General features: G+C 42.7%; 1 protein-coding gene across 1 annotated transcript; it reads left to right on the top strand.

Annotated features, from left to right (window-relative positions):
- The first annotated feature begins 7,378 nt into the window (after positions 1–7,378).
- On the top strand, positions 7,379–14,040 carry LOC110154528 (hydroxycarboxylic acid receptor 2-like). The gene is made up of 2 exons (XM_020918520.2): positions 7,379–7,519; positions 13,083–14,040. Exon 2 carries the CDS (start codon positions 13,108–13,110, stop codon positions 14,038–14,040), a length of 933 nt encoding a protein of 310 aa, XP_020774179.2. The 5' UTR covers positions 7,379–7,519; positions 13,083–13,107.
- The last annotated feature ends 680 nt before the right edge of the window (positions 14,041–14,720 follow it).

Genomic DNA, 14,720 nt, shown 5'->3' with positions numbered 1-14,720 from the left:
ATTAGTGTATTACAGTTAATGTGGAAGGGAAGCTCCTTGTTCAGTGAGTTTGCTCTGATAAAACGGTCAAACGAAGCTCAGGTTTCAGACCAGAGTCCACACATAAATAAACAACACAGAAAAAAAAAGAAAAGAGAGGGAGAGAAAAGAAGAACAGACAAATGACGATTGGGTGGAGAAAGAAAAAAGAGGAAAGGGAGAGAAAGAGAGAGAGAGGGGTGTGTGTGATCATGACGTTAAACAAACAGAGTGAACAAAGAGGCAGTAATGGGTCATATGCATCTTTAGTTACACAATAATGATTAAAAATGAGTCTCATTCTCATTCATTATTCTGGTAAAAATTGACAGATCGTGATTCACTCGATTCTCGTGTAAAGAAGCGCAATACTCAGACCAAGACTTTATCTCCCGTTCCTCCTGTTGGTCAACCCCAGCGATGCTCTGACGATGGAGGATTTAACATTTACTTGACTCACATTTTACTTGTTAAACATTTGTCAATACCACGCACCGATACCACGATTACACGACACTACACAACATCACTGGTCACGTTCAGGAGGCCATTTGACGTTCTACTGTCCAGGAGGAGACAGAGAGTCAGAAGAAGTATGTGCAGATAATGCTCAATCATGTCGTCAGCAGTTTGGAAGTATTTTAGTATTAGGGAGGACGACAGGAGTAAGGCGGTTTGCAAATGATGTGGTGCCAAGGTGTGGAGAGGTGGAAGGAAAACACCTCATTTAATACGAACAATTGAATCAAACATGAAGACACAGCGCGGTGATAAATACGCCGAGTTCACCAAAGCAGCACGAGCCGTCAACGGATAACTTTAACCGAAGTTTTCAAGAAGCGAGAGAAAATGCCCAAAGATAACACTCGAGCAACAAAAATAACTGAGGCACTGACCCACTCCACTGCGCTGGACCAGCCACGTTCAGTTGTTTGCGTTATTGGGTTTCAGCGTCTTGTAGATGTTCTAAAGCCCAGAACAAGCTGCCCAGTCGTCGCTATAAACACAGATGTGATGTTGCCTAAAGTGTTCGATGGTGTGAAAACTCACGATCGATCAGTGGTTCATGACATCGAGTCAATAAGCTTCACGACTGATACTTGGAGTAACAGCCTCTGCCCAGTGTCCCTTTTTAATTTGACAGCCCAGTGGATAGATGAGGTGTTTACTCGTCATCAAGTTATACTCCACACAAAGACATTTTGAGGCCACCACACCAGCTGGGACGGGGTTAAAGTATCGTATTGGTACTCAGTATCGGCTAGTACAGAAATGATTATACTCGTACTTGTATGGGTTTTCAAAAAAGTGATATCGGTGCATCCCTACCAAAGATGCCACAGGTACCTTGACCACATCCCGACCTGCTCAGTGAAGAGCTGGATTGAAAGATACTGCTGGAGCAACAAATCTCAGACGTGATCTGGTCCTCCTCACTGTGCACTGTCGTCTTAGTTTGACTGACAATGTCATGGAGTGAATGGAAGAGTTTAAAATACTGTGAAATAATGAAGCCGTGACCCATTTCACAGAGATTTCATCACTTCAGGAACTCTCAGGGATTGTACAGCTCGTCTTTTTTCCAGAGTTGTGTACTAGGCCAAGTTTTCCCAAATAACTTTTACTCTTACTTCCACTTCTTTGTACTTTGTACTTGGGTACTTTGTATTTGTAGTTATTTTGAAGTAACGTTACTCTTACTTAAGTAGTGTTAGTTCCCTCTTCAAAGGAATGAGACGTTACCTGAAGTGTGTTCAGATTGAAATCATGATCTGGCTCCAAGTTCATTGTGATATTTTTGACCACATTGCCCAAACTTATTTTAATGTTATTTTAATATTATTAACCTTTGGACCCCAGAGGTGGTGAAGCTAACTGAAAACACTGCTCTGTTACTTAACACAATGTCACTAGAAACAGCTGCCATGGTTGGAACAACATCAGACAGACAGTTTATTAATCCTGAGGGAAATTCAAGTTTTGCTGCACCAGACTGTTTCAGCTGATGTTGCTGCAACATTTCCACATCAGCTGAGCTCTCACACATACATGCATTGGCCAACAGTTTTTGAGTTAGTCACTTTAACCTTTTTGTTGAAAATCAAACTCCTAAACAGAACCATGAACACTTGTGTTGATCACAGGCTCCTGAAAATGTTCTGTTTCAATCCATTTTGTATTTTTTCTTGAGTTTTCAGATTTAAAGGAGCCAATTTCTCCACTGCTTAAACTTGCCCTGCTCTCCTCTTCCATATCTCTCCATCTGTCACCTCTGCCCTCTCTTTCAGCTGGTTTGAGAAACAGAATGACTCTTGTGTGTTGTTTGTCAGAGATGCTCAATGGTGCAACCAATCCAGCCCAGATCTCACATAGTTCTACAATCTCAACATCTCTGTCTTCTCTTCAGTTTACCTAAGAACGAGGGAGAGGAGGAGGAGAAGAGAGGAAGAGGAGATGGACAGAGGAGAGACCAAGGAGGGGAGAGGGAGTAGAGACAGAGGGGGAGAGAAAGAGGAGTAGGAGAGGAAGGGAGGTGAGGAGAGAAAGAGAGCAAAAGAAAGGGGAGGAAGAGGAGAGAGAGTGTGAGAAAGAGGAGATGATGAGAGGAGGGGGAAGAGAAGGGAGGTAAAGAGTGAGGAGATGGAGGAGGAGATGGAGAGGAGGGAGGTGGAGTGGAAAAAAGGAAGAGAAGGGAAAGGAGATGAAAAGAGTGGGAGAGAAGAGAGGAGGAAAGAGAGAGAGAGAAGAAAGGGAGAGATGTGGAAGAGGAAAAAGAGAGAGAGAGAGAGGGACAGAAGGAGAGAAGAGGAGTGGGACAGATTGCTGTAAGCATGTTTATATAAGTAAGGGGTATAGTCCATCCATCATCCATTTTCTTCCTCTTATCCGGGGCTGGGTCGCGGGGGCAGCAGTCTAAGCAGGGACTTCCGGACTTCCCTCGCCCCGGACACTTCCTCCAGCTCCTCCGGGGGGACCCCGAGGTGTTCTCAGGCCAGCCCAGAGAAATAGTCCCTCCAGTGTGTCCTGGGTCTTCCCCGAGGTCTCCTCCCCGTGGGAGATGCCCAGAACACCTCCTGAGGGAGGTGCCCAGGAGGCATCAGAGCAGATGCCCGAGCCTCAACTGCTCCTCTCCACTTCAGAAGCCCCCTATGATGAACACCACACAGAGGCCAGTTACACTGCCCAGATTTGTGGTACCGGGGCCCCATCCTGGAGCCAGGCCTGGGGTGGGTGCTTGACATTGAGCGCCTGGTGGCTGGGCCACCCCCCACGGGGCCTGGCCGAGTACAGCCCAAAGGAGCGACGTGGGGCCGTCCTCCCATGGACCCACCACCTGCAGGAGGATCCATAAAGGACCAGTGCACAGAGATCTGGGAGACAGTTAAAGGCGGGGCCGGATTTCTGGGGGATATGGAAGGTGTATAGCATTTAGTATACAATGAAACAACAAAAAAACAAAAACAACAACAACAAAAAAGAGAGAGATAGAAACTAAATAAAAAATAAAAAATTCAAAGGATCTTGATCACTTGAAAACTACCTCTTCATGACATCACAAGGTGGAACAGAGCAGATGTAGACAAACTAATAATAAAGGATTCCGTAAACATGTGAATGAAACAAAACACACCTCCAGGTCTGTTTTTGTGGAGTGAACAAAACCTCACAAGAGTCTCTATTGGTGATACGGGACCTTTTATAAACATTCAGTCTTTAGCTCTGTGATAATTATCTAAGATACAGTCCCTGACAAAAGTCTTGTCGCTTATCCATTTTGTAGAAACAAAAGCTTATAACCTGACTTTAAATGAATCGATTGGTTTTAGAAATGTCTCATATGAAGCTAAAACCCTCCCAAATTATGCTCAATAAACTAAAATAAATTTGCTTCACTGAAGAAAGATTGATCATTTAATGAACACAGAAAGGTCAGATTTTGGCAAGACAAAAGTTTTGTCACCTACAGAAAATTGAACAAATAATTTACTTCAAATACAAAAATATGTTGCATAACGTCAGTGAATGAAGTAGTGGTGCTGTGAGATCCATATTTAATATCTTGTATGACTCCATGAGCTTGAAGGACACATCCATGCGGTTCCACAATGATTCATACAATTTGTTGATGAAGTCATCGGGTAGAGCAAAGAAAGCGTCTTACATGCCTCCCAGAGTTCATCAAGATTCTTTGGTTTTGCCTTCCATGCTTCCTCTTTCATTCTACCCCAGACATGCTCAATGATGTTCATGTCTGGTGACTGGGCTGGCCAGTCCTGGAGCACCTTGATCTTCTTCGCCTTGAGAAACTTTGATGTAGAGATAGAAGTATGTGATGGAGCACCATCCTGCTGCAAAATTTGACCCCTTTTATGGTTGGGAATGTAAGAGGAGCTAATACTTCTTGATATTTTAGGTTGTTGATATTGTCTTCCACCCTGTAAATGTCTCGCACACCCCCAGACTGGATGGAACCACAGACCATGATTTTTCCGCCACCAAACTTAACTGTTTTCTGGGTGAATCTTGGATCCATGCGGGCTCCAGTAGGTCTCCTGCAATATTTGTGGCGGCTGGATTCATCTGAGAAATCCACCTTCTGCCACTTTTCCAGTGTCCATCCTTTTAGCAGGCTGTGAGCCTTGGCAAATGCCACACGGTTTTTTAATTGCCTTTTGTTTAGTGCTGGTTTCTGTGCACTGATTCGACCATGGAGGCCATTTCGAGACAGAATTCTACAAACTGTTGTGGTTGACACAGGGACTTGAGGTGACCAGGCCTGGTGGAGTCTGCTGCAGTGGAAAAGGGGCCTTGGATTTTTGAATCAACAAACTGTCCTCCCGAGCAGTTGTCTTGCGGGGTCTACTGGACCTGGGCTTGTCAAAAACATCTCCAGTCATTTCAGATCTTTTTCTTATTCTTTGTACTTGACGCTGAGACACATTGAAGGTGTCACCACCTCAGCAGTGGATCTGGTCTTCAGCCTCTTGATAATTAACGCTTTGGTCTCAGGGTGGATCTTAGGCATGTTGTCAGAGGTCAAGTTGCAGTTGATGTGAAGGTCTGGTGTGCTGGGCTTCTATTTATACACACCCACTAACTGATTGATCAGTAACTGATCACAGGTGAGGCTGTAATCTAGGATTGGGTGCATCATATGACAAGACGACAAGACTTTTGTCTTGCCAAAATCTGACCTTTCTGTGTTCATTAAATTATTTTTTTTTAAATGATAATTTTTCAGTGAAGCAAATTTTTTTTAGTATATTGAGCATAATTTGGGAGGGTTTTAGCTTCATATGAGACATTTCTAAAACCAATCGATTAATTTAAAGTCAGGTTATAAGCTTTTGTTTCTACAAAATGGATAAGCGACAAGACTTTTGTCAGGGACTGTAATTGTTGTCTGTACTTTTGTCTTCTTTAGAAAATATGACTAACAAATATTACTGACAATATCCTGTAGAAACACGCCCTCATTTTATCTGTACACATTTTACACATTGTTTGGATTTCAGTCTTCTGGAACTAATCTCCTGGGCCAAGGTGAGATCATTCTTGGATCGAAATCTGCCATTTATCTTTGTGTCTGGCTTACCGACATAGACACACACACACACACACACACACACACACAGTCCTTATTTCCTGGAGACTGATCCAAACTTTAACCATAGTCACCCTAATGTTATCTCATATTTGAACTTTAAACCATGTTCTTGATTGAATAATAAAAGATTTATGTTTTGAATCTGACCTGATTTTTATTTCCATAAGTGATACAGGTCATGATATGAGTGTGTGAGTCTACATGATCCATCCTGGTGTTTTTATATCACCATTTGATCTGTAAATAAATTTCAATTTCTAATACGGAGCTCCAAATTCACCACTATAACTGCAGCCTCGATGAGCTTCATTTGACTGCAGCCAAACGCTGTGGTGACGTCACACTCACTTAGTCCACGTCTTTATATAGTGTGCGGTGTGTACAGATGTGTCTCTACAGCACACACACATGTGGACTAGACCAGAACTAAACCAGGACTAGACTAGACCAGGACTCGAACAGGACCAAACCAAGAGTGTGTTCACACGTGCACATACATTATATTTAAAAAGGGAACAAACCAGGACTAGTCCATTACTAAATCAAGACTAGACTAGGACTAGACCAGGACTAGACTAGATCAGAACTAGACCACACCAGCACTAGACTAGGACTAGACAAGGACTAGACCAGGATTTAGAGCAGGACTAAACCAGAACTAGTCCAACACTAGACTAGGACTCGACTAAGATTCAACCAGCACTAGACCAGCACTAGACCAGCACTAGACCAGGACTAGACCAGGACTAGACCAGGACTAGACCAGCACTAGACCAGCACTAGACCAGCACTAGACCAGGACTAGACCAGGACTAGACCAGCACTAGACCAGGACTAGACCAGGACTAGACCAGGACTAGACCAGACCAATACTAGACTAGGACTAGACTAGAACTAGACTAGAACTAGACTAGGACTAGACCAGGACTAGAACAGCACTCGACCAGGATTTAACCAGGATTCAGACTTGACCGGGATTAGACCAGGACTAGACCAGGACTAGGGCAGGGCTAGACCAGGACTAGACCAAGACTAGACTAGGATTTGACTAGGACTTGACTAGGACTAGACTAGGACTAGACCATGACTAGACCAGGACTAGACCAGGACTAGACAAGGGCTAGACCAGGACAAGAACAGGACTAGACCAGGATTTAACCAGAACTAGACCAACACTAGACTAGGACTTTACTAGGATTTGACCAGCACTAGACCAGGACTAGACCAGATCAGTATTAGACTAGGATTAGACCAGGACTAGACCAGGACTAGACCAGATCAGTATTAGACTAGGATTAGACCAGGACTAGACCAGGACTAGACCAGGACTAGAACAGACCAGTACTAGACTAGGACTAGACCAGGACTAGACCAGGACTAAACCAGGATGAGGATTTGACCAAAAATAGACAAGGGCTAAACCAGGACTAACAAAGGAGTAAACAAGAACTTGACCAGGACTTGACCAGGATTTGACCAGGACTATTATAAATTTGGTTTGGTCCAGTTTCCAGTCCTGATTTAGTCCAGGTTTAGCTTCAGGTTTTACCTAGTTGAGTGTGTTTCTGCTGTGGTGATTGTGTTTGTGTGAAGGCAGGACTGCACCAGACTCAAACAGGACCAAAAGTACTCTGCACGCATCACCAAACTTGGCACGAAAAACAAAACAAAACAAAGGGAATTTATCAAGTGCTGAAGCCAACGTCAGGATGAAGGACTTCTCTAGAAGAAGTCGTGCTTGAACAAGTCGAGAGGGAAAACAGGGCAACGACATCTGTATTTAAACCCGAGTTTTCTCATTCTTATAAATGTTATAAATAAAACCAAGTGAAGCCAGAGCGCAGAGCAGAGGACAGAGACGACACACCAGACACAACACACAAGACACAAGAGGTGAGTCTAAATACAACTTCTGCAATTTGGATTTAAAAATATATCAATTTTTTTTCACTTCCGATCACATTGTACTTAAATTCACAATTGTTCACCCTGATGTTTTAAATTTGCAGTGACTCCTATCTGTTTTCAATTTATTAGATGTTGTAGTAAGTAAGTAAGTAATTTAAGACCCAGAAATGAATTACATTTTTGTTGACTAAAATTTCCACCACAAAAGTTTGCAATTTCAGCAGATTTATATGTAAATAAAATGAAACGTTACAGGATTTTAGGATTTTTTATATTTGTTTTTATGTTTAACATTTGTCATGAACTAATTAAAAATGTTGGAAGTTTTTTGTTGATTGTAATTTGTAATATTGTAATTTGCTCTGAAACAAATTAATCTAATAATTTTATTCAAGCTGGACTGTACAAACAACTCTATTTTTTAGTGATTTTTTTTTATTTATTTATTTTTTTACAGCTATAGTGATAAATGTATAGCTTTAAAGGGTTGCCATGGAGATGTTATTGCATTGCCTGGAATGTTCCATGGTATGACTTTAAACATTTCCACTTATTATTCATTCATTTTGTTTGTTTCTTTCGCTCAAAAACGCAGTAATTCCTTCAGTGAATAAGGACGCTTCTCCACAGATCTGACCTGTAATGTACTAATGCACTAAACTAGGACTAGACCAGGACTAGACTAGCACTAGACTACCATTAGACCAGGACTAGACCAGGACTAGACCAGGACTAGACCAGGACCAGCACTAGACTAGGACTAGACCAAAACTAGACCAGCATTAGACCAGGATTAGACCAGGACTAAATCACCACTAGACCAGGACTAGACAAAAATGAGACTAACACAAAACCAGGACTAGACCACCATTAGACTAGGACAAGATCATGACTAGACTAGGACTAGACCAAGACCAGCAATAGACTAGGACTAGAATAGAACTAGACCAGCATTAGACTAGGATTAGACCAGGACCAAATCACCACTAGACTAGCACTAAACTAGAACTATACCAGGACTAGACCAGGACTAGGATTTGAAGAGGACTAGACCATGACTAGACCAGGACTAGACCAGGACCAACACTAGACCAGGCCTAGACCCGGACTAGAACAGTACTAGACAAGAACCACACCAGGACTAGACCAGGTCTAGACCAGCAGTAGACAGTACTAGATTAGCACTAGACCAGGACTAGACCAGGACTAACAAATTTGTAGTAGTAGTGCTGTAACCTGCTTGTTGCCTTGTGACAGATATATTTAATGTACACTGTAGAACATTCTAGACAAAGCAAGAACATTTGACCCTCCCCTAGAAATGTTCCGCAGTGCACTTTAAATGAACAAACGCAAATGCACAAAACAAGGCAAAAATCTGTTTGTTTTGTAATTACTTTTGTCTCTATTTCATTTGCGACGCTTCTCCTCAAATAAAATCTTGACCAGCACAAAACTAGAACTATACCAGGACTAGGATTTGACAAGGACTAAACCAGCACTAGACTAGAACTAGACCAGGACTAGACCAGCATTAGACCAGGACTAGATCAGGACTAGACCAGGACCAACACTAGACTAGGACTAGACTAGGACTAGACCAGGACTAGACCAGGACCAACACTAGACTAGGACTAGAACAGGACTAGACCAGTACTAGACAAGAACCACACCAGGACTAGACCAACACTAGACTAGGACTAGACAAAAACGAGACTAACACAAAACCAGGACTAGACCACCATTAGACTAGGACTAGACCATGACTAGGCCAGCATTAGACCAGGACCAACATGAAACCAGGACTGGACCAGGACTAGACAAGAACGAGACCAACACTAAACCAGGACTAGACCGCCATTAGACTAGGACAAGATCATGACTAGACTAGGACTAGACCAAGACCAGCAATAGACTAGAACTAGACTAGAACTAGACCAGCATTAGACTAGGATTAGACCAGGACCAAATCACCACTAGACTAGCACTAAACTAGAACTATACCAGGACTAGACTAGGACTAGGATTTGAAGAGGACTAAACCAGCACTAGACTAGGACTAGACCATGACTAGACCAGGACTAGACCAGGACCAACACTAGACCAGGCCTAGACCCGGACTAGACCAGTACTAGACAAGAACCACACCAGGACTAGACCAGGTCTAGACCAGCAGTAGACAGTACTAGATTAGGACTAGACCAGGACTAGACCAGGACTAGATCAGCAAAAGACCAACACTAGACCAGGAATAAATCATCACTAGACCAGCACAAAACTAGAACTATACCAGGACTAGGATTTGACCAGGACTAAACCAGCACTAGACTAGAACTAGACCAGGACTAGACCAGCACTTAGACCAGGACTAGACCAGGACTAGACCAGGACCAACACTAGACTAGGACTAGACTAGGACTAGACCAGGACTAGACCAGGACCAACACTAGACTAGGTCTAGACCCGGACTAGACCAGTACTAGACAAGAACCCCACCGGGACTAGACCTGGACTAGATCAGCAGTAGACAGTACTAGATTAGGACTAGACCAGGACTAGACCAGGACTAAACCAGCACTAGACCAGGACTAGACCAACATTAGACCATGACTAGACCAGGACTAGACCAGGACTAACAAATTTGTAGTAGTAGTGCTGTAACCTGCTTGTTTGCCTTGTGACAGATATATTTAATGTACACTGTAGAACATTCTAGACAAAGCAAGAACATTTGACCCTCCCCTAGAAATGTTCCGCAGTGCACTTTAAATGAACAAACGCAAATGCACAAAACAAGGCAAAAATCTGTTTGTTTTGTAATTACTTTTGTCTCTATTTCATTTGCGACGCTTCTCCTCAAATAAAATCTTTTTTTTTCTTTTATGTCCTAAAGTGACCTGTGCAGCAGGTTGTGTAACAAACTGATGCAGATGTCGTGCAAAAAAGATGTTGTTTGTTTTGGATGTGCTCACTAATCGGCGTTAATACCGGATGCATGTTTGTATGATTGTGTTTGATTATGAAAACTTGAAATAGGCCGACATCAGGGTTAAAGTCTGTAGTGGAACAGTGGATAAAGATCTTGATGCACAACAGGAAGATCTTGGATTTGATTGTCCATGTGGAGACGTTTTGGAGTTTGCGTGTTCTGCCTGTGTCTGTGTGGGTCCCTGGGGCTGAACTGTTGCTCCTGGGTCAGTCCTGGTTTAGTCTTGGTTCAGTCCTGGATCAGTTGTGGTTTCGTCCTGTTTTAATCCTGTTTTAGTTTTGGATTAGTCCTGGTTTAGGTCTGGTTCAGTCCTGTTTTAGTCCTGTTTACTTTTGGTTTACTCCTGGTTAATCCTGTTTTAGTCCCGGTTTAGTCTTGTTCAAAGTTAATCACGGTCTAGACCTATTTCAGATTTAATCCTGTTTTAGTTTGGTTTAGGTCCTGGTTTACTTCTGGTTTAGTCCTGGTTTAATCCTGGTCTAACCTTTGTTTTCCTGCTCTACTCCTAGTTTAGTACTAGTTCAGTTGTGGTTTAGTTCTGGTTTAATCCTGTTTTACTTCTGGGTTTGATCTGTTCTTTAGTAGAGGTCTGGTAGTTAGAACTCTTGATGCACAGCAGGAACCTCTTGGATTCGGTCCATGTGGAGACATTTTGGAGTTTGTGTGTTCTGTCTGTGTTTGTGTGGGTTTCGTATGCTCCCCTCATTTATCTAAAGCATGAAAATATTAGACTCCTTAAGTAGTCCTGACCAAGCCTAGCTCAATATCTGGAGCTGGGTCCCTGGGCCTGAACCCCTGACAGATTTAACCACACTGGGGTTAATTCAAGGATAAGAGAATAAATGTCCCTGTTGACATCACGCTGGTGTGTGTTTTGTCTGTCTGCGTTGGAATGTTCAGCTCTTACAATGGAGACACACTGCATACAACAGTAATAACTACCAGAACATTTTACGATTGTTTGAACACTCAAATACAAAGTGGATTTAATAACACATTTGCACATCTGTAATCAGTAAAAGTGTTCATGGTCCTGTTTAGGAGTTTGATTTTCAACAAAAAGGTGAGAGAGACTGAAAAACTGTTGGCTGTTGTTAAAGTTCAAAGTTCAAAGTTAGCTTTATTGTCAGTTTCTTCACATTTACTCATGGACCTATTAAAATAACTGTTTATTTATTTAATGAGACAGGGACAGTGGACAGTCTACATGAACCTTAACAGAAGAGATGTTTGTACCAGGTTGTAGCGCCAGTGCTAATTTCCACCTGTCGTCCCTGGGCAGGTTGATGTTATAGTTCATAATATCATCATCATTCACACCCAGTTTTCTCAGCATTTTAAAATATCATCCTTTATCAAAATCATCATTCAATTAATTCACTCCAGAACATCACACTCTCTCCAGACACGCATCAGTCGACACATCCTTTAGTTTGTACATGTGATCAGTTCTGTTGGTAACATGTTCCACTGACGGACATCCGGATATGAAAATGCCTTCCTGCGTTTGTAGATCCTGCACTTGTCTGTAGATCTTGCATTTGTGAATCCTGCGTTTGTAGATCCTGCGGTTGTGGATCCTGCGTTTGTGGATCCTGCGTTTGTAGATCCCGTTTGTAGATCCTGCATTTGTAGATTTGTAGATCCTGCATTTGTGGAGCCTGTATTTGTAGATCCTGTGCTTGTGAATCCTGCACTCGTTTGTGGATCCTGCATTTGTAGATCCTGCGGTTGTCTAGCCTGAGATTGTGGATCCTGCGATTGTGGATCCTGTATTTGTAGATCCTGCGTTTGTAGATCCTGCATTTGTGGATCCTGCGTTTGTAGATCCTGCGTTTGTAGATCCTGCATCCTGCATTTGTAGATCCTGCGTTTGTAGATCCCGCGTTTGTAGATCCTGCGTTTGTAGATCCCGCGATTGTAGATCCTGCATTTGTAGATCCTGCGATTGTGGATCCTGCAGTCACCGCGCACAGTGGATCGAGAGGCTCAGGAGGTGGTTTCAGAGCTCAGAGAAACAAACAGTTTTAGCGGAGCAGCAGTATCATGAATGACAAACATTTGCAAACATGATCAGGTTTATAGAAACTTAAAATGCTGTGTTTTCGTGGAGGAACAGCCCACTTTTCTTGTCATGGGTCCTGAGAGCACTTTTATATAATGATTCGAGAGTCCTCAGAGCTGAAATTACAAGCCTATGACCAACGTGTTATGCGGTAAAAAAAGTGTGGCGTTATCATTGCATTTAGATGAGCACCTGAGGCTCCAGTAGTCACGGAGCTTCTGGTCAGATTGTGTTAAAATAAGATTAAAGTCCAATTTGTGTAACAGAGCTTGAGACAGAGCAGAGCCTACAGTTAGCATCACATCCCCAAGGAATATTAATGACCAAATTGTTTATAGGAAACTAACTTTGACACATGGAAAACATTCAAAGTTACACTGAAAACAAGCGAATCAAACCGGGGACCTCCTTGCTATTAGGCGACACTCCGAGTCACCACAACCATCATCCCGTGTACTGTCTCATATTTTACTTTCCTTTTTTTTTTTTTTCAGAATTCAGACACGTCTACGTCTCAACATGTCCAACTTCTCCGCTGTGCCCATGCACTGCGCCTACACCAAGGAGACCAGGACGTCCTTCCTCTTCCTGGTCATGATCGTGGAAGTGGCTGTCGGTCTTCCCGGGAATATTTTGGCCTTGTGGATCTTCTGTTTCCGCATGAAAATCTGGAAATCTCACGCCATTTTTCTGTTCAACTTAATGCTCGCCGACTTCTTGCTTTTGGCTTGCGTCCCTTTCCGGATCGACACACATTTGCGAGGCGACCACTGGATTTACGGAGAGATGTTTTGCAGGGTAAACCTCTTCATGCTAGCCGTGAACCGCTCAGCCAGCATTGCGTTCATGACTGTTGTGGCCCTAAATCGCTATTTCAAAGTTCTCCACCCTATGAATTGCGTTAGCTTGATGTCTTCACGCCACGCTGTCTGGCTGTCCTCTTTGATATGGTTGGTGGTCATAATCTGCCGAGTTCCGTTGCTAACGACCAATCTTTTACAACACCAAGGCAACCGATCAATGTGTCGAAGTTTTAGCTCTTACCAGAATCCACCATTAGCGATAACTGTCCACTACATTGCTTATGTCATCGAATTCATCCTTCCATGGTTTGTGCTACTGTTTTGTTCAGCAAGAATCATTTGGTATTTAAAAAGGCAGGAACAAATTATCCAGCAAAAGAAGTTTAAGAAAGCCATACGAACGCTTGCCGTGATAAATCTGGTGTTTACAGTTTGTTTTTTGCCCGCCATCGTCACGGGATTGGGCAGTTTGGCATTAAAAAGGTTCAGACCACAAGACTGTGAAGGCTTCCGAAAGATAGTGCTGGCGTTCATGGTCTCTATCGGAGTGACGTATCTGAACAGCGCTCTGGACCCCGTCATCTACACCTTCTCCAGCTCAGTGTTCAGGACTGCTCTCAGAAATGTTTTCAGAGATATGAGGAAATGAATTCTGGATAATCTGTGATTTATTTGTTTGAATGTGAGTATGTGATTGAATGAATATGATATAATAACTGAAAATGAGCTTCCTTTGGGAAAAATGAATTTCCTTCAGGATAAATAAAGTATTTATCTATTTATCTGATTCTCTGCTGTGTCATCAGGCTGGGGGTGTTCTACAATGCGTATTTCTATTGGTGGAATGATGGGCACTTTCCATGGTAACACGATGCACAGACTAGCAGACACAAACAAAAAAGGTTTAAGATCGTCTGAAAACTCCAAAAAAAACCAACAACAAATTTTCAGGAGCCTGTGATCAGTTCAAGTGTTCATGATCTTGTTGAGGTGTTTGATTTCAAACAAAAAGGTGACTAAAGGCTGAACTATAGTTCTGTGTTGACTCAACGCACACTACCACACTTGTCGCCATCGTTTTTGATTTATGGATCTGCTTTGAAATGTATGGCCGTGAAGTAATTCACAGAAAAAAATGTATGTAAAGCGGTGGCAGAGAGGACGAATCACAGGCCTTTCCAGTGCTGTCTGTGCCGTTTTAATGCGTAGTTATAAAATATAAGAGGTGTACATCGGTTGACGCAGATGCTTTGTGGAGGGGGTTCACGGCGATGCAGACTCTCTGCTTCTGAGACGATTTGACACACGACGATAAATTAGGCTTAGCTA

Source organism: Boleophthalmus pectinirostris, unplaced genomic scaffold (assembly GCF_026225935.1).
Source record: "Boleophthalmus pectinirostris isolate CB_2022bp ecotype Guang Dong unplaced genomic scaffold, ASM2622593v1 HiC_scaffold_5, whole genome shotgun sequence".
Classification (NCBI taxonomy): Eukaryota; Metazoa; Chordata; class Actinopteri; order Gobiiformes; family Gobiidae; genus Boleophthalmus; species Boleophthalmus pectinirostris.
Note: the sequence above shows the minus strand (reverse complement) of the source record. Positions and strands in the feature narration are given on the sequence as shown.